Below are 23,771 nucleotides of genomic sequence, written 5' to 3' on the forward strand. Positions count from 1 at the left end.
TAGGACTAGTTCACAAAGTAGGTTTTTCAAAAACTCCAAAATACCCAAAAATTTCAACGAGCATGCATTTTGTCTATCTTGAGCCAAGGATTCCAATGATAGAAGAGCCTATGATTAATGCCAAGTTTACACTACAGGATTTTAAGCCCGATTTTTAGCCCGATTTGCAAGTTAACAAGCTCGCCGACAGGTCGGGCTGTGATCGGGGGAAAATCAGCGGGTGATCGGCGCTCACCAATCTTTATGTGTGAACTACTCAACCAAGCATCAAAGAGGCTCGCTGACGCATCGCCGACACCTCACTGATGCCAGACAAATATCTAGCATGCTAAATATCTGGAGCTGTCGGCCAACTCGATATCCTGTGGTGTCGCATGTGAACACCACAACGACTTAAAGACTCCACAGCAGGTCATGTAGTCTGAACAGCACAGCGATCTGCTGACGTTTAAAGTCCTGTAGTGTAAACTTGACATAACGGTTTAGGAGTTATGAGCCATTTCATACTTTTCAATGCTATAGCGCCCCCATCAGGCCAGTCGTTGTAGGTGGCGTGAGTACTACCAGCCCTTAAAGTTTCGTCTTTTTGACTTATGGTTTGGTCTGCCTTTTTTGGGAGAATGCTGATCTTTGGAAAATTTAACAATTACAGTATGGTTTCAGTGCTACACTCCTTTTTATTTCAGAAATGTTTCTTAAGCTGCAAATCAGCATATTAGAATGATTTCTGAAGGATCATGTGACACTGAAGACTCAGACTGAAAATTCAGCTTTGATCACAGGAATAAATGACATTTAAATTACACTTTGCATTTTACAATTACATTTTACGTACATTTTAAATATTAAAACAAAATAATTCTTTTAAATTGTTATATTACTGTTTTTACTCTATCTGTGATGAAATAATTACAGCCTTGGTGAGCAGAAGAGACTTATTGATACTTAAATAATATGATATATTATGGTAACACTTTAGAATAGGGAACACATACGACCTTTCCCTTAATAAACTCCTAATTTACTGCTTATTAATAGTTAGTAAGTTAGTTGTTAAGTTTAGTTATTAGGCAGGACTAAGAATGTAGAATAAGGTCATGCAGAATAAGGCATTAATGTGTGTTTAATAAGGACTAATAAATAGTCAATATTCCAGTAATATGCATGCTAATAAGCAACTAGTTAAAAGACCCTAAAATAAAGTGTTTATATATATATATGCTTTTAAGATTTGAAATACAATGTGTCTTTAGGAACTTCACAGATCTGGTCCATGAACTGTTGTTATAGAAAAAAAGTGTTGTAAAGTGAAGATTTTTTTTTTAAAAAAAAGAAAAAAACCTTTGTCTTACACAGAGAAGACCACAACATACAGTTTTGGAACAAAATAAAGTAAATGATGACAGAATTTCATTTTTGGGGGGATGAAATTTCCTTTCCCAAACACATTTCTTTGTGAGATTAGTTTGGAGAAAGAGTAATGCTTTTTCTCATCATCTCATGTGTACTGTAGGCCTTCTAACTATGAGTCACCAGTAAATCTTAGAACAAACTCAAAAATGGAACATTCAGTGAAAGGCACAGAGCAACATGACTCATGCACACTTGTAAAATAAAAAGCACAAGAACTTTGACAAACTATAGAAACAGGGAGAATTTATTTAAAGCACTTTGTCCCCTACATAGAAAAATATGATTGATTTAAGTCAACAATAATAAATAGAGTACCTGTATTCTTGCAGGCCCCGCTGATGCGTACAGTAGTACAATCAATATCCAGTTTTCGCAACACAGCAAAGGCACGGGTATTTACCGTAAATCTGCAGTCTGATGGAGCGGAAGGGCATGGGTGGCGTATGAGGGGTGAACTCAATATGACCTGGAGGAGCATTACTTTATAAAGATGGGACACAACATTGGTACAATAGATCGTACAAACTTTCTTGTCAGGTTTGCGATGTTTGTTTTTTCTTTTATAACTTGAGTGACTGATGTTGAATTGGACACTGGATTATTATTTGCAGGACTGACCAGAACGTGACTGACATTTTACACAATAAATACCGCTTTCAATGACAGAAAGTGTTTTATATCACTGACAACAAATATTTAGTCCTTGAGAATCTTGGATGCTCCGTTTTTTTTGTTTTTTTTTCATGGTCCCTTGAGTGGATCTCAATGCAAATGTACATATAATCATTTATCATATAATCATAATTGATAATATCATTTTTGAGTAGCAGTATGTAGTGCAAATTTTTAAAAGTGAAAAAAGTGATGTGAGTTCAGAGCAGGAAAGTGTCCTGGTATACACTATGATACTGGATGTTTAAGCATGTCATAATATGCGCCATTTGTTATGTGACAATTATAAATGCAGCAGTTATACGCTCTGATCGTTTCTCACCGAAATCATAAATGACTAACATTCGGGACCTCCGAAACCACACAAAATACTCCCTTGCACCCCTATCGAGCATTCAAGCTTCTTTCGCTACAAGCAAATCAGTGTTTCTAAATTAAAAAATAATGTGATTTTCTTTTTTTACATTGTAAAACATACGTAGGCTGTAGGTCGTTGTTCATAGACTGTTTTGTCTTCGTTAAAAACAAAAAATACTTTTAAATATTTTAAATAACAAGGAAATTATAAGGCTTAAATGTCCCTCTTGTCTTGATGGCCTCCTCACACTTCAGTCCAGCAGAAGAGTCTTTGGAAAGCTCATTCATTTCTTGTCCTTTTCGGCCCATCGATACTTCATCGGATGGTTTCAGCCAGGTCCAAAGCTGCGTAGAGCCATGAATCACTAGCCGTAGATCTTTAGTGAAGAAAAAGCCCTGATTGTCAAAAAAGGTCTTTGTTATGACCGTTCATTGTAGGCTATAAGAAAGTGAGTCATCGCAAACGTATACCGATGTCCTTTGCGCTTTTTAGCAGTTGAAATGTTTGGTCGAGTTTTCGCCACCAGTCTGAGATGGTTGTGGTGCTCATGTCATTGGTTTTCACAGTTCTCTGCTGTATGACTTATCAAAAAGAAGAATTAAAGCTCTGATTTCAGCAGGCCAGCTTCGTACCTCTAGACACCGTAACATGTAGCAGAGCAGCATGTTGGCTGTTGAGCCTCAAACGACTAGACCAAGCCAATCTCCTGTGTGCTGAAGTACATTTTAAACAGGTTTCAGATGTTCCTCTGTGCTGTGAGGTACTTGAGAGCAGCAGAACCATACTTTCGAGAAAGGTCTTGGTGGAACTCGTCTTTCAGAGTCGTCAAGCAGTAGCGGTAACTTGGACTGGAGCGAAACTTTGAGATGTCAAAGCTGGGCGCGTGGGGCATGTGGATCATGAAGGCATTTGGTAACACAATAAGATCATACTCCTTTGGAACAAGGAAATGTGACAGGTTAGGGACACTGGACACTTGAACTGGCAGTAGAAACAGGCCCATAACTTTTTTTTTAAAACCTTACCTGAGCATCAAGCTCCATGATATGGGATACTTTGTTCCAGCCAAAGCCAACAAATCTCTGGTCGTACTCAGGACAGTCTCGTCGCACGACGACGTACGGCTCAAAGTCTGCCTCCCATTCCACCTTGTATGGCGTTGTGGCTGTCCTCCATTTGGCATAATTGGTTGGCGCATGACCCTTTGTCCAGACATGATACCTACATTTCAGGAAAGTAGTAAATGGATATTAGTGCTAATGCATGTGTGATCTTTTAATAACAGGCCAATAATGTGATGTTCATTTTTTTGCCCTATTAAAGGATTAGTTCACTTCAGAATTAATATTTCCTGATTATTTACTCACCCCCATGTCATCCAAGATGTTGATGTCTTTCTTTCTTCAGTCGAAAAGAAATTAAGGTTTATGAGGGAAAAAATCCAAGATTTTTCTTCATATAGCGGATGTCAACAGAGTTCAACGGGTCGAAGGTCCAAATGTCAGTTTCAGTGCAGCTTCAAAGGGCTCTACATGATCCCAGACGAGGAATAAAGGTCTGATCTAGTGAAACGATCGGTCATTTTCTAAAATAAACAAAAAATCATATACTCTTTAACCGCAAATGCTCGTCTTGCACTAGCTCTGTGATGTGCCACGCATTACGTAATCATGTTGGAAAGATGTGTGGCGCATCGCAGAGCAGTGCAAGACGAGCATTTGCGGTTAAAGAGTATATCTTTTTTTTTTTTAGAAAATTACTGATTGTTTCGCTAGATAAGACCCTTATTCCTCAGCTGGGATTGTGTAAAGAACTTTGAAGCTGCACTGAAACTGCAATTTGGACCTTCAACCCGTTGAACCCCAGTGAAGTCCACTATATAGAGAAAAATCCTGGAATGCTTTCCTCATTTCTTTTCGAATGAAGAAAGAAAGACATAAACATCTTGGATGACATGGGGGTTAGTAAATTATCAGGAAATTTGAATTCTGAAGTGAACTAATCCTTTAATTCATTCAAAAATATTTTTATACATCATCTTCTATAACAGGGATTCCCAAACATTTTTTTTTGTCATGAACCCCATTGATCTAAAATATTTACATTAAGATTTTCAGTTAATATTTAAATAAGTTAACAATACATTCATATGTTCATGGTTTTCTGGCTGATGGTCACATGACATGCAGGTACAAAAAAAAAAAAAATCAACTTTTTGATTGTTTTATTTTAACATTTTTTTTTTTATTTTACTTTTACATTTTTATGATTTGATTATTTATTAGCTTTTCCTGCAATTCACCTATTTCTGAATTAAAATTCATTTTGATATTTTTGGATCAAAAAATTGAGAAGGTCAGAGTGATACAGTCCTGATATCATAATGAAGAAAAAAGCCCAATCAAAACAACAACAACAACAAACCCCCCACCAAAAAACAAATTAAAACTTAAGTAGTTTATCATAATCTTTTATTATTACTTTTAAAAAGCTATACTAATTAAGTGTTACACTTTTAAAATATTTTAACCTTTTTATGACAAAGTAAAGTTAGACCAGGTTGAAAAAAAAGATATTTATGAATATTTTTTAAAAGATTAAGATGTGTACGAATGTGTAAGAAAAATATTGGTTTGCTTTTAAATGTTTTTTGAAAATAAAAGTTTTAAAAAATGTAAATGTTTTTTGAAAAGGTAAGTTTTTAAAAACCACATGAAAGAGTACATTTCTCAAAATATGATACGTCTTTTAAACTAGAATTTTTTACAAGAATTCTCCTTTTCTCGATTACGGACACTCTTATTTGTAATTGACCCAAATATTAATTAAGAACTTCCTTGAGATATGATTATTTTGATTATGTCTACTGTACCTGAAGGTGTAGAGAGTCCCCATGTCCAGCATAGACAGCAGCTCGGCCTTAGATTTAGGGAAGGAAAGGCGATATCTCAACGTCTCAAAGGCGGGCACAACCAGAGCCTTCTTGGTATTGGCCATGTCCAGTTGGACTATACTTCTTCTACAGGGAAAAGTAAAAAAACAAAAACAAAGATGTAATATAGAAATGTATCCATTATATTAACAGATTATTCCTAACAGCCCTGAGGCTTACCTGAGGTATTCGTAGAGGCCGTACATGGGCAGAAAATCTACATCAGTCAGAAAAACGTAGGGTGTGTTGACATTGTGGAGCGCCACATTGCGTACCAGATTGACAGGGTAGAACTGACCCTCCTTATAAACGATATGATAGCCCACATTCTTGCGGTTTTTGAGGACTTCGGAGGCCTGAGCGTAGCGCAGGAACTGTTGGGCCTCGGCATCAGACATGTAGAGGGCCAAACTAATGGGGCCCTCCCAGTGTTTACAGATCGCCTCCAGCATCTGCAGTCTGTGGACAAATATAAAGTGTCTCTGGTGAAATTTTGGGCAGTAATTGAAGTGAGGCAAGATTATGGGCTCTTTGTGATACATTTTTTTAAACCTGCAGGGCAAGCTTTCAGTATTACTAGCACGGTATGTTCTGATCTTCTCTAAGTCAAACTTATCCAGTTGATACTTGTTTCAAACACAAACAACGTTGCTATGCTGCATAACAATCATCTTTGTGAAAATGGCAAGACTGCTTTATGGGAAAACAGAGGTTTCAATGGTATCAAAGAAAGCCTGACTTTGTTTTAAATAGCTCATTGGGGAGAACTAAAAAACTCTGAAAATAATAGACTATTATTTTATTTTACTATAATTAATTTTACACATAACCCAAACAGAAAAAAAGAAAGCGGGCCTTTAATCAAATTCATTTTTAATCAAATTAAATACATGTCATGTCAATTAATTAATTGAATTAAATCACAAATAGCAAAATATGTTATCATTAATTATTATTATTATTACTTTTTGTGTATGCACTGAGCACTTTTATACTTTTTTGGGCTCTGAATGAAGACTTTTGAAGATTATAAAGATTTTTTTTTTATTTATTTTTTATTTATTTTTTAAATCAGCAACCTTAAAATAAAGTCTATTTGAAAATAACATAGGGTTCAACATGTTTTGAAGATGTTATTAACTTGCAATGCTGTAGTAATCTTTTCCCATTTCAATCAAAGTGTCACACAGGGTTCATTAAACATGACAATGACACTTCTGTAATTAAATTGCATTGGCATGAGTGGCCCAAACGTGTCTGCAGATTCGTTCAGACAGTCTGTCATCCTCACCTGTCCATAGAGAGCTGTGCGACCAGTGTGATGTCCGTGCCATCATCTGTAGGTGTGTATTCATACTGCAGGAAGTACAGATGCACCCTGTGCACCATGATTCGCTCCCTCCGAAAATCATAGCACTGGTCGTCCTCATCTAACTCCTCTAGTGCTTGCTGAAGCTGGAAAGAAATAATAATAATATGCTTTATCAGCTGTGCTGAGGAAGAAACATCAAGCAGGCTCTGGTCGTGTTGCCCTTTGAGGCTTTACAATACTGTTTCTCCTTGTCCAAATCCAAGGCCGAGCTTCTTTTAGACAGGGGGATTCATTACTTATTAAGAATGATCCAGCTTAAGACTATAAAATCCCTTGATTCTGTTTCTTTTAAGTCTTCATGTTCTCTTAAGATATAAGTAATGCCATCTGCTGCTTTAGGGTACTGAAGACACGCCCCATCTTTCCAAAACCCCGCCCTCCAAAGACAAATACTGCGTTCACGCCATGTCGTATTTACCGTAAATCAAGCTCTGTATGCTTTCAAACCGCTCTCGCAGTACTTTGATGTCATACATTGGTCTGCACAGCACCGCTTAAAACTCAGTGGTCCGGTGGTACAGCGGCCACATAGTACAAGTCGTAGCTCTCAGAAAATGATACGTTTACACATTGTAATTACACGTTCTAAGCACATGAAGGCTTTTTACAGCTCAGAATTGTTACGACATGCCGTAAACGCACCTATATACGCCCGTACAAAAAGATCAGAGAGTTATCAGAGATGGTGCAGCAGAGCAGCAGCACAGGTAGGGAAAATATAATCAAGTGCCTTTTGATTATCAGTAAATCTGAACAATAAGCTAGTTGTCAAAAGCAATGCTAGCAAAATAGCTTTGCGTGAAACCTTGTAAAATGACTGACAGGAAGAAAGTTACTTAAAGTTTTACTTAAAGTACATTTTTATTGCTGTTTACAGATCCTAGTATGGGTTTTTGCCTCAGAAAAAAATAAAATAAAAGCGGTTAATGTGAGAAGTGAGAAAGTTAATTTAAACTTAATATAAATTAAATATTATTGAGATGGAAAATTACTACTGTGAGAAGTAAATTTGCAGTTGTGAGAAAGTCAGAAGAGTGTGATATAAAGCGGCAATTACGAGATGTACAGTTCCTTTTAAAATATATAATATATAAATGACATTAAATATCTAGTTCAGTCATAAAACTCTAGAAGGCGCAGGCTGATAGGTCCTTTACATGCATTTATCAAGCAATCACATCATTACCGCATGGTACAAGCTGATTGGCCTCTGCTGAACCAGCAGCCAATGAGATTTCTACTTCAACATTTAAATAGTCTGGTTCATTGTTTGCTGTAAGCTAGTCCTGCAGTGTGCTATCAGAGTTCCTCTGAAACCCTCCACCTCCCCCAGCTCCACCTGCCTAGATCTGCTACAGGATTTATGTATGTCTATTTATGCAGCAGCAGCATATCTTACATGCTCATAGCAGCGTGTCTGTGCATCTATTAGCAGTAGCAAGTCCATACTTGCTCTGCAACAGCACATCTAGTCCATAGCAGATCTACTCCGCAAAGACCAAAAATATTAACACTGCCATATTCAACAACATGCTAAAACTATTCAGAGAGTTATCATGATATATATTTATGAAGTGGAGTAAAGATGACGGCTAACATGATTTAAAAGTATTTTTTTTATGTATAAATTACATTATTATATTATTTATACATAAAATATGAATTAAATATATAATCTCAGATAGAAACAGGCCAGGCCATAGCCCAGGACTGTCAGATAGACCAATATATGATACCAATACCAATTTTATCATGTATTTTGTATTTCAGTGACATTTGTCGGGTAATAGAGACATTATCTGCATGCTATTCCAAAAAAAAAAGACATTTGCATAATACTGCATAATAAACTGCTAAAGTAACTCACCACTGTGCTCTCTGAGCTGGCCTGACTGGGACAACCGAAGAGTTCTCTTCGGAGAAGATTCCCATCGTACTCCAGGAATGTCAAGTAAAGATTGCGGAAAAATTCCACATGCTTGTTTTTTACCCTCAGCTTTTTAGGAGAGTTCCAGTGAATGACCTGCAGGAGGAAGTAATAAAACTGAGCAATAAACAACTTCAAAGACATAATTTCCATACTAAAATGGAAATATAACAAGAAATGAATGTGAAGGTTGGGTGAACATTTGCATTAGAAACAATTTGTAAAACAAACACAATGAATTTAGCAATGATTAAAGCAAAGCTTGAACCAATTAAAGGGCCCCTTTTTACTCTGAACAACTCATTAGTCTTAATTCCTTTGGGTCAGTTTGGTCGTTTATACCCAGTATACCTAAACATTCTCCTAATATAGTTACCTTTAGATCCGACACCTCAGTGTAGCACTGTTCAGAGCGAGTGTGGTCTGATAACTGTACGTTCCAGAAGCACGGAAGCTGATGCACCAGAACTGGGTTCTGCTTTATGAATGCGTTGAATATATCCTGTGAAGACATAAAACAATAACATTTTTGTTGCATTATACAACAATATTCAGCAATGGTTTCATCATCATTTAGACTACTGTTGCGCAAAGCACAATCTCATAAGATCTATGAAATAAATTCTTCTTATAAAGTGTTTTTGTATTGTTCATGAAGGACATGGACCTGGTCTGCCAGGGATGTTGAAAGCATGCTCATTAGCTCTCTCTCTGCTGTCAGTCTCCACATCTGTTCCCAACCCATCCTTCGCAGTCTCTCAAGGTAGAGTAAAATCACACCTGCGGCCCAGAAAAGAAACACCTGTTGTCAAATGGACCCCAGTGCAAACTATTCTCTTTTTTTTTTTTTTTTTACTGAAATGAAATGTGACATAAGCAGTGTGCTCCATTTAGAAGTGATCATGCCTGTGTGTTCCTTCCTACACAGGAGGGAGCTCATAGTTTCAACTGTAAATTTGATATCTTTATACTTGATTATATCCAATGAATAACCCCTTCCAAAACAACAAGCAAACCAAATAGAAATGCTTAGATTAGAACTGAAATATTGTGAAATATTATTACAATTTGAAATAACTGTTTTCTATTCAGCATCATTACTACCGTCATCAGTGTCACATGATCCTTCAGAAATCATTCTGAAGGATATGATGATTTGGCTGTGCATGTTCATGTGTTTTGGAGGAGGTGTGACTTTGGAAAGTGCTCTAAAAGGATCTTGTGCTTTCAAAGCTAGCTTGCTATTGCTAGCCACTCCGAAATTGCCTACCCTACCTTTAAATAAATGACCGTACATTTTTCCCCTTTCATGTCTTCATTCATTAGACTAATTTACAGTGTAATTCCACTGAACACTGTGAAGGTTGATGAGCAGAGTTCAGATGGAAGCTGATGTCCTCACCTGTGTTAAACCCCCGTCCGAGGGCTGGCCAGGGTTTGTGATTTTTCCACAGATTACCGAGGTACCAATCACTCTGATTCTCCACCAGACCAATCACTTGTTTCTCTGCAATCACAACATCAGGGTTAAATTTCACTGTCCTGATGCTTTATATGACTTGTGAAAGAAAGTGACTGATTACCTGTGAACTTCCGGAAGATGGCCCACAGCTCTGCGATATCAGTGGCGAAAGTGATGTCTGTATCGAGGACGATGACCTTCGAAAGGTTGGATGGCAGAGCTTTGGTGAGAGTGAGCTTCATCAGGCCATAAATTCCTGAATAGTGTTTGTTTGGTATCCACGACACCTCTGACTATTCATAGCAAGAGAATATGAGTGAGAGAGAGAGAGAAAGAGAGAAAGAGAGAGAGAGAGACATCTGTGAGAAACCAGCAAAAGAACAGTGACTGCCCACTTTTTAATTGGCATTGGTTTTAGAAGTATATTTCTCATTCATTTTTTACCTAGAGAATTCAAAACCTTCTTTACTAAAAACTTCAATAAAATCAACCAGCTCTATAAATCACAAAAACGTAACCTACATCACAAAAGACAATCAAATCAGGAACAACATATTATATATATATATATATATATATATATATATATATAGTTTATATAGATTTATATAGTTTTATTCATTCATTTATTTTTTATTTTTTGAAAATTACATTAAAATCAACCAAATAAATCAAGTTAAAAAATCAAGTTATGTCTGTGCTGTCTTGGAAGGTTTGTGTGTTATTGATAAAAATGTCCGTGATAATAAATGTAATTTTTATATATGGAAACCTACTTGATAATACTTTACTTTGATGGTCCACTTTAGACATTCTGATGATGACTAACTCTCATTAGAGTACAAGCAGAGTATTAGTAGTCTGCTTAATATCTGGCAACACTTTATATTGATTCTCCCCCAACAGACATTCTACTATAAGTAACTTTGCAAATAACTCACCTAACCCTACCCCTAACAGTCTACTAATACTTGTAATGTATTAGTAGCACTGAAATCCAATGCAAATGAAAAAGAAAGTCAGTAAAAGGCCGCAATATACACTCTAAAAAGTAATTCAGGGGACCTGCTACCACAACTTATATAAATTTATGGTTGCAAGTAAAAAATTTGAATGAATTGATTTAATTAAACCTTTTAAGTTGCAAACATTATTAGTTCTGATGATGATATAATTTTAATGACATTAACTTAATATTGTGTGTAACTCAAATTTATGCATTAACTGTTTTTTGTTAAAAAAAAAATTAATTTGTAGTAACCTAATGAAATTGTCTTGATAACTTTGGAAATTGGGCAGTGGATTTCTAATTTTCAGCATGCTTTGCATAGGACTGGATAAAGAGAATAAATGTTGATATTAAGTGTTTTTTATTTGTTTTTAGTGAAGTGAAAGACCTGTTACTGTTTAATGCTGTTACGTTTGACATTTAAAAGAGTTTCTGTAATGGTAAAATGGATAAGATTATTTGGTTCCAGAGCTACAACTCAAGTAGTTGGAGCGACTTAATTTTTTTGAGTCATCAACTTAAATATTTGTGTTCATGCTAAGAATTATTAAGTTTCTTTTGTTGGTTGAACGTAATTTCAATAAAAGTTGTCATAACTCAAAAAAATTGAGGTAAGTTTTACATAATTTTTTTTTGCTGAGCCAACACATTATTTTTTAGAGTGTACACAGTTTTGAACTATTATACACTAAATGTAACAATGACAATATTATCATATTGAGACACGGATATTGATTTAATAATAATGTACACAGAATGTATACAAAACATGTATTTCTGGGGTGAAGCAAATATACAGTAGGTTGTCAACCAAAATGCCTATTACCTGTTATAGCTGACTAAAATAAGACCCCCAAAATATTTGTAGATAGTTCTTTCAACCCTGCACGTGTTCACTATCACCAACTAGAGCTCATTACCTGCTCCATGTTTTCTTCTGAACTGTACTTTGCAGTTATAGCATCATCTGAACCCATGGAAATAACCCTCTACAGTTCTTATTGCATGCTTCATCTTTTCAGCATACATCCTTAATGACCTGAGCTCAGGTTTAATAATAATCTGCCAGAGAGGGGTTGATTGAAAAAGACTGGATTTCCTGCAGCTTAGCTTTCATATACTCAGGAGAGCAAAGAGGTCTCTATGCACAGCAGAGACACAGGATGTAAAATCCGCGTGATTAGAGACGGCTCCGAGCCAAACAGCTGACAATCAGAGGTGAACCCAGTGCGGGAGGAGGACGAGAGCACAAAACAGGACAAGAAAGACTGTGTTGTGTTATTGTGCATGTGAGTGTGTGTATCCATTCATGTGAGTGTCCTTGAGTGTGCAGTGTAATGTAAACTAGAATGCGCTCTCCTAGAATATGTGCGCGCATGTGTGTCTAGAGGAGGCAAGCTCTTTGATTGTCACTTCGCTCTTTCAGCATACCGTGCACTGCATAAAAAAAAATCACAAACAGACAGTGAATAATTCAACGCCACAGCAAAGGCAGCACTTGCATGCCAAGTTGTGGAAAAAAAGAGTCGCATTGTCAGTTTAAATATATGAACAGAAATGAATAATTCTATGCTTCCGTCTCCCTCTGGAGCGTGCAAGAGTTCTCAGAGAGCGAAAGCTCCTGAGATCGCTGGAGTGTAAACAACAAGCTCAGTGTTTCCACTATCACAGACATGCCGTACTGTCCCAAGGGGACCTTTGCCCCTTCATTACAATCCATAAGCACATGTGACACGTATTTCATTCCAGTTGTTTGTGCCTGAATGCGCTCAGAGAGGATTGCGATCGACATCATTCTTCAGACTTGTCATTGCCACCTGCATCGTTTCAAAACTATCGCTGCTTATGACCTCCCATTAAGTCTCTATACTGATGCTCTGTGACATGGTCATTATCTCTGGGTCAAAGGGCAAGGGTAGTTAATGGCAGGGGTGTCATGGGAGCATTATGAGGCAGGTACTTACTTTGAGTTCATCAGCGTCATAGAAGCTGACTTGTACGGACGGTACCATCCATGACTGGAACAGAGTGCTGAGGATCTGATTGGCCACTGTGTCTGTGATGAAATGAAAGTGCAGTGGGTTTCTCCTGAAAAGAGAGATGTGGACATGTTGACATGTTAGTTTTTATATGAATGCATAAGGTAAAGTCTATATTTTAGGTCCATTTTTGGGGGTTTTCACCATTTTTGATGACTATTTTGGCTGGTTTCACTACTTTATTTTGAACGATCCTGTGGCGTGACAATATATGAAGAGTCCAGATGCAAAAATATCTAAGTCCGTCTGATATGTTTTCTTGTAAATGAGCATTTTTACCAGGCTCCTATGTTTAGGTTCAGTAATTTCACTTATATGGAAATTAGAAAAGGTTATTAGTGAGTTACTGAAATGTCCATGTGTGCTTTTTTTGCAAAAACCTCTAAGTCCAACTCTTTGGACAACAAGACATAGTAAAACGTCAGTATCTGTCAGTTTTACAGCAGCAAAAGGAACACTGTTGTGTTTACTTGCTACTCGCGAAATCCTGTCATTGCCACTGTAACGATGGACAAAACATGATAAAAACTCGGCAATTGAAATCATATGATTCAATTTGCATTTTCCGATTGGTTCTTCTGTGGACTTAGAGGCTTTTGCTGACAGAGGGAAGTGGCGTTCAGTGGTTTCTGCCAACGAACGAATTTGAAGTGAAAGTATTTGATGAACGTATACTATGTGCGGAGAGCATTCGCTCCATATCATTATCTCATTTTTGATGGAGGTGAAGTTTTGCAGCTTTTGCATCTGAACTCTTCATATGTAATTTACAGACACAATATGTGCTTCACAGTATTTATGACTTTAACCTTATTTGATACTGTGAAATTGTGAAATTTCATTTCAGGCCAAACTGAATACATGTTAAGTAAAATTATAAAATTTGCAAGAGAACAGCTAAATCCCAGTTGTTATTCTTTTATGCTTTTTTAAGATTCCATACACAACATAGATTATATATATATATATATATATATATATATATATATATATATATATATATATTACCACACAATATACCATCATATTGCTATTTATCTACTATTATACTATGGGGCTGTTGAATGCTTGAATCTGATTGGTTGACAAACATTTTAAGGTGTGCAATTATTTTCAGGGAAACGCAGGTCTTGACCGCATTACAATCCCATATCACTTCGCCACATTATTTCAGTTATTTCAAAGGTCCTTACAGCCGACAACAGCAAAAGAACCATAACCCACAATGACACTGACGAAGCAAATAAATATAGCAAACAATATTATAAAAATTATTTGGTCACACTTTATATTAGGGTCCAATTCTCACTATTAACTAACAATTACTGCTTATTACTAGTTAGTAAGGTAGTTGTTCAGTTTAGGTATTGGGTAGGATTAGGGATATACAATATGGTCATGCAGAATAAGGCATTAATATGTGCTTTATATGTACTAATAAACAGCCAATATCCTAGTGATATGCTTACTAATAAGCAACTAGTTAATAGTGAGGATTGTACCCTAAACTAAAGTGTTACCAATTATTTCCATGTTTTTTTGCCACAAAATTAAGTTTTATTACGTACGGAAAGCACATACTCTATTTCTCCCACTCTCTCTCCCACTCAAATGCACACATATATACAGTATGGACACACATTCGCACAGAAACGTTGTCAGCGCTGCTCTGACGATTTTATCAGTAAAATAGTTTAGCAACTTAAAAGCTGTATGACATTTCTCACTAGCGACATTTCTCTCTCTCTAATAACTGCATTAATAACTAATCTGATAATTGATAGTCTGCTATCAATGGCTCAAGCCTCCGTTACTAGCTCTATAATGATGTTTTGGAATTAGCAGTGGAGGCATGGGATGAGATGCGTAAGAAATTAGTCCTATACACACGAGTGTTTCAAGGACAAAAACCTTGAAATACAACATCTGAACAATATATTATAACCATAGTATAATTATTCCTTACTTAATTTTGCTGTCCTTGTTTCTTACCTGTGGAACAGGATGGATTTGACCAGAGTGACCACATCCCGACTGGCATTGTGACCCGCACATACACATGCCACGTGAATCAGCTGTGTGTGGAGAGAAGAGCCAACGTTTCAGACTGGATTGAAGAATTTCAGCTTTGTTAAAGTATTCTTGTGATTCATTGTGTGGTCTGTGTAGACTTTAAACAGCTTATAACATGGAGCGGCCCCTCCAGAAAGAATCTGTGCACATATGCCACACTAAAAAGTGTATGAATGTTGTTGCAATAAATACAAAATATCAAACTACAGTGGCATCTGCCAACATGATGATGATGATGCCAGTGCTTTCCACAGAACTAACTTTACTCTTTGGATCCTTTTTGCTATTAGTTTTAAACAATTGGTGTTGAGGTGATTGTTAATGGATATATGAAATATATGTTTCCAAACATATTTTGTTTTCATTTAGGACCATACATCTACTGTATTTTTCAACTTATCAAACCTGCTTTTGCCTGAAAAGTGTTTCTGAAAGGTTTTTCATTTGGAAATTTCACTTTATTTAATATTTTGTTGTCTCATGCAAGCTGCCGTATGTTCCTCTACAGATTTATTCTCACATCTGACAGGATGTATATTCCATCTAACCTCACACTTCTCCGCGGTGGGCGAGCGAGAACACTCGCTGTGATTGGCCCGTTCCTCTGCTGTGTTCTCCACGTCCTCTGGACCGGTGTCTGCCGATGCCACCCACTGCTGGTTGCCATAGTTACCCTCGGCAGGCTGGGCAGCCAGGCCCTGCGATTGGCTCAGCTGGAGTCGGATCTGCCGGTTCTCTTCCTCCACCTCTCGAACCCGCGATGCCAGGACATCCCGTTCCAGCAGCCGTGCTTCTGTAGATTCCACCAAGCATGCGGAGAGGAGCAGGGAACGCCCGTCTGATACGGCACAACAGATTTCATTTATTTCGAGTGATCTTGACAGATTACACCCCAGAGATGGATGGATGAGAGGTAAGGAAATAGGAAGCTTGAGGTGAATTTGCAGAGAGACAATATACGTGAATGTCATTCAGATTTAAGACAGACTCCAAGAGTATCTCAATCTACACATTGCTCTCTGCTGGAATGATTAAAGTAGCAGAAAATTGGTTGTGATCAGAGAGAACAAAGTAACAGGCATTGAATTTATCAGAACGATTTGATGGATTTTCTTGCATTGTGCTCATGTATAAGCGAGTGCAGATCACTCATCCCTGTTAACCAGAGTTGGGTCTTACTGAGCGTAACCATGTCATTTCTCATCCATTATCCATTAGCATTCACATTCATCTCAGGCTGTTGGACACAGCAACCCTGGAAGCATGTGATACGAAATCTGCATTTTGCTTATGGGCCCTCGGTTCTGCAACCAGGTTGCTTTGAGCCAATCACCTGAGCGTAAATGCCATGTGATTAATGACTCTAGAGCCACAGGAAAATGATGTGCAATGACAAAACCACAATAACACACACAGTCGCTTCACTACCGTCTATCCTGAGCTGTGATGTCAAAAGGCAGCAAGCGGAGAAAAGTCCATTTCATGCTTTTATGAGCACTCCAAAAACTAAAGTATATAATCTATCATTATGAGGTTATTCTACGAAACCCTCTTATTAAAATAATGTACTATTTCAAAAAATAGAAAATGGCAGGAAGTGAACTCTGCAAAGACAAGTAAATAAACCCTTTTTAAAATGTCAACCCTGTTACAAAGATTTTGTTTAGTACGCAGTTGATAATTGAAAAGGATTGTTTTTTAGAAATATCAGTATAAATTTCAGCTTCCATAAAGCACCATGTAGTGCAGCAGTTCTGAAGCTTGAATTATACACGAGTTCGCTTGGGTGCTTGCGGCAAAAAGGACGTCATGGCGGCTTCATGGCGGCTTGTGAGTGAGTGCAAGTGAACCCATTTTGCGTGGCGGTGCGCACGGCATTTTTTGTGACTTTGCGCGTGGCTCGCATCCGAAGATGCATGACTTCGAGCCGATTCTGGCCGAGCAGGTATGTCTGTACCGGCATCTCACAGGCACCCGGTTTACGCTTGTCCAAATATTGCATACATTTACAAAATGAGCCTACAATTGCAGAAATAAGACTTTTTAATGAAAATAAAGGTTTAATAAAAATGTTTATGAAATGAAATAAAAATGTTTAATGAAATTAGAATTGTTGTTATCCATATATTTTGTTCTAATGTCACAAGTAATAATCTCAAGGTTTACTGAATGTTACACGATTCTTTGGTTCTTTTGTAGTGTAGGTTTGGTGTAGTGTATATGCATTTGTGTACCTTAATTCTCACCGCTGCTTGCTGATGGTTTAGAGAACAATTACTCTGTCGCCCCCTGTTGTTTCAAAGAATAGTACAATGGCAAGCGCGTTAAATGATTAGTTCACTTCAGAATTAAAGTATCCTGATAATTTACCTACCCCTATGTCATCCAAGATGTTTATGTCTTTCTTTCTTCAGTCGAAAAGAAATTTTTTTGAGGAAAACATTCCAGGATTTTTCTCCATATAGTGGACTTCACTGGGGTTCAACGGGTTGAAGGTCCAAATTGCAGTTTCAGTGCAGCTTCAAAGGGCTCTACACGATCCCAGACGAGGAATAAGGGTCTTATCTAGCAAAATGATCGGTCATTTTCTAAAAAAATAAAAATGTATATACTTTTTAACCACAAATGCTCATCTTGCACTGCAACTGTAATCACGTCAGAAAGGTCACGCATGATGTAGGTGGAAGTACCGCGTTAGGGTGAAAAACTCCATCTCATTTTCTCCTCCAACTTCAAAATTTACCTTTTTTTGTAAAGGGCGTTTGACTTAGTCTTTGCACGTTCACTTTGTAAACAGTGGATTGGTACTTCCACCTATGTGGAACAGTGGATTGGTACTTCCACCATTAAAATACTTTTAATGTTGCGATCCTATTGGACTTATGATAGCAACCTGAATTGTAACAAAGCACTGTTGGCCAGAGGAGAACTGGCACCCCGACTAAGCCTGGTTTCTCCCAAGGTTTTTTTCTCCATTTTAACACCAATTTGCCACTTGTCTGCCACCTAATGTCACCTGATGGAGTTTGGGTTCCTTGCCGCTGTCACCTCTGGCTTGCTTGGTTGGGGACACTTGACTTGACATTTGATATTCAACAGTGCTTTGATCTGCCTGCATTGACACTATTCTTTAAGAGCTGCTGTGCAGCCTAACAATGTACCAGTTATCAATGTAAAGCTGCTTTGACACAATCTACATTGTAAAAAGCGCTATATAAATAAAGGTGACTTGACTTGACTTGACCTATGTCACGCGTGACCTGACATGATTGCGTAATGCGTGGCGCATCACAGAGGTAGTGCAAGATGAGCATTTTATTAAAAAGTATATACAATTTTATTTCGAAAACCGATTGTTTCGCTAGATAAGACCCTTATTCCTCATCTGGGATCATGTAGAGCCCTTTTGAAGCTGCACTGAACTGCAATTTGGAGCTTCAACCCGTTGAACCCCAGTGAAGTCCACTATATGGAGAAAAATCCTGAAATGTTTTCCACAAAAACCTTAATTTATTTTCAACTGAAGAAAGAAAGACATAAAATCTTGGATGACATGGGGGTGAGTAAATTATAAGGAAATTTTAATTCTGAAATCAACTAATCCTTTAAGTATAAACGCCTCGTCCATTTGGGGAGGAGCACATGTAGTCAGCAGAGGCTCACGCTGTGGAGCCAGGCGAAAGTATAAATCAGGCTTCAGCCTTTTGACTCGAATGCCCCCACAGTCCAACACAATATTTGACATACTATTGATATAAATTAATGCACCACATTTTTTTTTATGATTCCAGAAGTTTAAAAAAAAAAACGCCAATCAGACGAGATTCTGCTGGCAAAAAGAGAAGGCGACAGAGCTCGTAATAAAACATGAACCAACATGGGCTTGGCTTTCCAGAGACAGTGAGAACTGAGGAATTTGAAATGTTGTAGAAGCCACGCGGAGATGGCGTTTTTATTACTCATCAGGTGAGTACAACCCAGTCTCATTAGAAAAACGTACCCGTGGGAACGTTTTCGCGAGTCGCAAAATACGTACCAATATGTACATATCGCTGCAGTTTTAATGTGAAATGTCCACTGAGTGGCGCTAAAAGCGCGTTCATTTTTTTTTTGCCGGAACAGATAAACGTGAATATGGTACGTTTTTATGACGTTGGTTTTTATACGAATCACTGCGTTTCTGATTTGAAATTTGCACTTCATTGCATTTCAAAATAACGTACCACCAACACTACACCTAAACCTACCCGATAGTGTTAACAAAAGCAAATGTGACATTATAAAAAGCGTCCGTGATCGTACCATTTTAGCTTGTTTTGATCTCTCTTTGAGCTCTTTTACCGTGACTTGTCTTTCACAGGATTCGTACCCAGAGCTTCCGCATCTTAAATACAAATCTGTATCAGCTGAGCTACCGAGCAAGCTTGTTATGTTAGAAAAGCGAAACATATGGAGCTGGTTAAGCGATGCAAAGTCCAAAATATATTCGTTTACAAATCGTGCACTCTGGTAAAAAAGCGGTTTGAAGTCATAACATAATATTGTGCAAGGAGACATGAAAATGAGTCTTTATTAATCCATAATCTGACGCCGTAATTGTAACTGTGTATGAAAACGATCAAAAGCGCTTGCCGTTTTACTGCCTCTAGTGTTCATTTCTGTTGGAAACTGCAGTGATATGTACGCATTGGTACGTATTTTGGCGACTCGCGAAAACGGTCCCACAGGTACGTATTTCCTATGAGACCAGGTTGGGTGAGTAAGGTATTTTATTGAACAGATAAATTGCCATGTAACAGAGTACACTGTAAAGCATTATCTATTGTGTCACGCAGAGCCGAAGCACAACCAAAACAATGTTCTTCCACAAAATGCATGCAGTTTGGTTTTTAACCGCAAGAGGGCCAAAAGTTACATAGTGTACCTTTAAATAACTGAAATATTAACTTAAATCACAGGGAGTACTTCAAGTAAATATTTTATGTCAAAGGTCCCTGTTATAGCAGAAATATGCCACTTTTTAATGAAAATAAACCTTTAATGAAAATATGTTTTCTTAATATATTTTATAAGTAGTGCTTTACAAAAATATGCAACCACTTTTGTACAGGCCATGTTGTATTGGGAATACAATCAGAGCTGAAGGGGTTTCAGCCACTCATACCTTACTGCTTAAATACTCATTCAACTTGATTTAGCACAATTCAGTGCAATTTTTTAACACTTCAAAGCATTCTTCGAAAGAACGTGTAAAATTGTGCTTTCCAATGCACTCGTTTCACAGAATGGCCCACAAAATGGTGCAGAAATAAATCTCTGGCGTTTTTTATTTAAAGGAAATGACAAGTCTTCTCAAACTCTTTCAGTCTTATGAATATCGATGATCATGTTCTGATAATCTCCCTTTCTGTGTGCTGCATAGGCCTATGTGTGCATACATGGGACCTTTCTCATGATTACAGATAGAGATAGATATGTTCACATGCCAGATCGAGAGAAAGAGAACGAGCTTTTATAATGATTAGCTTTCTAAGATCTGGCTGCAGATCAGTTCTGTTATCAGCACTCCGCAGCGTTATTGTGCGTCTCTGAGGATGGCAGGCCCATCAGATGAGGATTTTAGCACACAGACCGAGATAAGACTGACTGACAGTCTCAACACCCAAGTCAACCCAGCTTAAGGGGAAAACTCTTTGTCGGTCCAGCCTTTAGATCAGAAAACAGAAAAATGGGCCTGTGTCTGACTCATAGAGATCGTTTCTTTCCAGAAATCTAAAGATCTGACGATAAGTGCATTGATACTCACTTTCCGAGTTCCCCACAAGAAGGTAAAGCCAGGTGAACAGGATGACGAAACTCAGAGACACCACCAGCAACTTCAGCTTCCCTCGGCAGGGGCAGAGCATCCTGGGATTGTGGAGGACTGGGCGGGGGGATTGGACGGAGCGATCAGGTTGGGCTTACTCTCACACTGGTCTCCTGCAGCATCCTTTCTTCTGGAGGAGAGAAAGAGAGAGAGAAAGAGGTAATTTGTTAGTAATGCACAGGCCCATGACACAGTCTGAAGCTCCACACAATTGGAACACCTGTCAATCATAAACCTCTAGACATCCACTGCCCCTTGCATGTTGGTTTCTTCATATTTTTGGAGTACCATGCATAAAAAGTCCCCACTACCTGACAGATATCACTGACATAGGTGTAATGCATATGTGACAGCCCTAGACTCTGTAAATAGCCAAAAAAGCATCAGGGGCCAATCGGAAAACTAAGAAACACTCTCTGCCTGTCAGCCATTTCGTGGTTGGTATTATGGAACTTGGTAGGGTTGCACCAGATGTATATAAATTCTTACTGAAATTCCAATGTGAAGTCCAGGTTAGAGGCTTAGCTACTAGCTAGTTTGTAACTAACTCTGTATTTTATTCAGTTGGACCATTTGTTCTTCAAGAGTTAGTTCACCCATAATACTATTGTACTGCATGTGTGCTGATCAATGTTTATATGTGAATAAAGTCCTAAATTACATCTGTTCATTATATAAAGTCTCGATTGTGTTTCTTCAGAAGACTTGAATTAAACCACTTGATTCGTATTGATTTAGTTTACGATCTTTTGAAGAGTTTTGGGTGGATAGACTTTCAACTGAGTGACAGAAATCTCTCATATTCCATTCAAAATATCTAAATTTGTTTATATGGATTTGGAACAAGATGAGAGTGAGTAAAGCTCTTTGCACACTGAGTCTAAAATTTTTGTATGTGTTTTTTCGTATTCGTCATCCTAAAAATTTGTCACGCACAGAAACCTTGCACAACGAGTCCGATACGTATTAATCCATTGTAAAAAACAAAACAAAAAAAAACAAAACCATACAAAATGGAGTATCAAGCAGTGAGGATGATTTTGTTGTCCTCTCTCTACTTAAAAGAAAGAGGAAATATTGGGTCCATCCAATTCTGAGATTGCGTAGAGAGGAAGGAGAGTTCCACCTTCTCATTAAGGAGCTGCGGGAATATCCCGAGCGATTCAAAGTTTACTTCAGATGTCAGTGGCTCAGTTTGATGCTTTGCTAGCGATACTGGAGCCACATATTAAAAAGAAGACCACCAATATGTATTCCGTACTTTGTCATACAGTGCTTTGTGCTGAGAGACAAAGTGGATCAACTTGTCAGACGCCATTTTGGATTTTGGCTTTCGCTTGTACGGTGGCTCTGAATTGTCAAAACACCTCTCAAAATGCTTGCTTGGGATGCGAAAAACGCAGAAAATTGAACACGATTTTTTTATGATGGACGAAAATTTCAAATGTGATTGACACAACGTGAGGTCGTACTTATTTTTTAATGTGCGAAAATTTCGGACTCAGTGTGCAAAGACCTTGATGACATTTCTGAAATTTCTGGGTGAACTATGACTAAAGGCCATGATACACATCAAAGAACTGGAGACGACGAAGTTGTCGCATCACGTCGCATGCGTCTGAGCCAAAAAGTTGCCCTTGAACACACCACAAAGACTATAGCCAATAGCTAAACAATGCGTACAATCATCATTTTGGCTGTTCTTCTTGTGCACAGGTTCATAAATCTGAACAGCCAATAAGAGTGATCTGTCTGCCCGATTCAACATGCTCAATCAGTTAAAAGCCACAGACGAGGTCTGACTAGTGCCAACGGTGAGGAATACACCGTAAAAACTGAGCTGACATATGCTTAACCAATGCCTGATGTTGACCAATGGAAGACGGATGAATTGTAGGTTGTAAGCTCTCCATAAAGAAATGCAAATTCTAATATAATGATCCAATAGCAGCCTTCAAATATGTGAGCAGAAGTTTCAGTTTATCCTTGATTCAGAATGTTTTGATTAGCACCACAGAGTTGCAGTATTTACACTTTTGCAAATGAATATGCATGCTTATATTTATCTCTCCATATTAAGGTGAGATATAAGAAAGCGTTTCACCATTGAAAAAATAGCACACGGCACCTTTAAATATTTGGGCTAATTATCCCTTGATCTACCAATAAAAGTCTAACACTCTCAACACATTTTATCATATTTAAAATCATTCCACAGAATTTATTTCCAAAATCAGTGCAGAAAATCTGATAATACATCACTAAAAATTCACAGGTTTGACTTTCATCAAAGCTTCTAAACACAAATATACAGTATAATGCATTCAGCCGCCCTATAAAAGAGCCAGTACGGAAAGACAGATATTGTAGATATTTGTATAATAATAAATATCGATCTGATGTTGTTTTCCCTCCTCGTGCAGTATTGTGTCTGCATTAAAAGCGTGACAGGCTTCCACTCTTGGCTTTTGGCTGGTCCAGAGCAACTCTCTGTAAGCCTCTCTGCACGCCACTTTACGGCACGCATTCATGTCTGTGTTCACGCCACGTGGGCAACACGACAGCCATTGTTTACACCACTCTTAATTAAAGATTGAGCCGTGGGAGGCTCTCCATCACCCCAGCAGACGCAGATTAACAACAGAAAA

The 23,771-nt window shown here is 37.8% G+C and overlaps 1 protein-coding gene across 4 annotated transcripts in view; it reads right to left on the minus strand.

The window, feature by feature from the left end:
- Positions 1-1,639: 1,639 nt before the first annotated feature.
- The window catches only part of large2 (LARGE xylosyl- and glucuronyltransferase 2), an 81,520-nt gene continuing 59,388 nt past the window's right edge, over positions 1,640-23,771 (minus strand). For all 4 annotated transcript variants that reach the window (XM_051870909.1, XM_051870906.1, XM_051870907.1 and 1 more), the window contains 14 exons: positions 21,064-21,253; positions 15,806-16,095; positions 15,177-15,259; positions 13,110-13,233; positions 10,258-10,429; positions 10,077-10,181; positions 9,342-9,454; positions 9,051-9,176; positions 8,615-8,770; positions 6,667-6,830; positions 5,556-5,834; positions 5,316-5,462; positions 3,469-3,664; positions 1,640-3,377 (listed from right to left, as the gene is read on the minus strand). In XM_051870909.1, coding sequence (XP_051726869.1) covers positions 3,180-3,377; positions 3,469-3,664; positions 5,316-5,462; positions 5,556-5,834; positions 6,667-6,830; positions 8,615-8,770; positions 9,051-9,176; positions 9,342-9,454; positions 10,077-10,181; positions 10,258-10,429; positions 13,110-13,233; positions 15,177-15,259; positions 15,806-16,095; positions 21,064-21,163 — 2,253 coding nt within the window. In that variant the 5' untranslated portion in view covers positions 21,164-21,253 and the 3' untranslated portion in view covers positions 1,640-3,179. The remainder of the gene's footprint in view (positions 3,378-3,468; positions 3,665-5,315; positions 5,463-5,555; positions 5,835-6,666; positions 6,831-8,614; positions 8,771-9,050; positions 9,177-9,341; positions 9,455-10,076; positions 10,182-10,257; positions 10,430-13,109; positions 13,234-15,176; positions 15,260-15,805; positions 16,096-21,063; positions 21,254-23,771) is intronic.

This window comes from Ctenopharyngodon idella, chromosome 18 (genome assembly GCF_019924925.1).
Source record: "Ctenopharyngodon idella isolate HZGC_01 chromosome 18, HZGC01, whole genome shotgun sequence".
Taxonomy (NCBI): domain Eukaryota; kingdom Metazoa; phylum Chordata; class Actinopteri; order Cypriniformes; family Xenocyprididae; genus Ctenopharyngodon; species Ctenopharyngodon idella.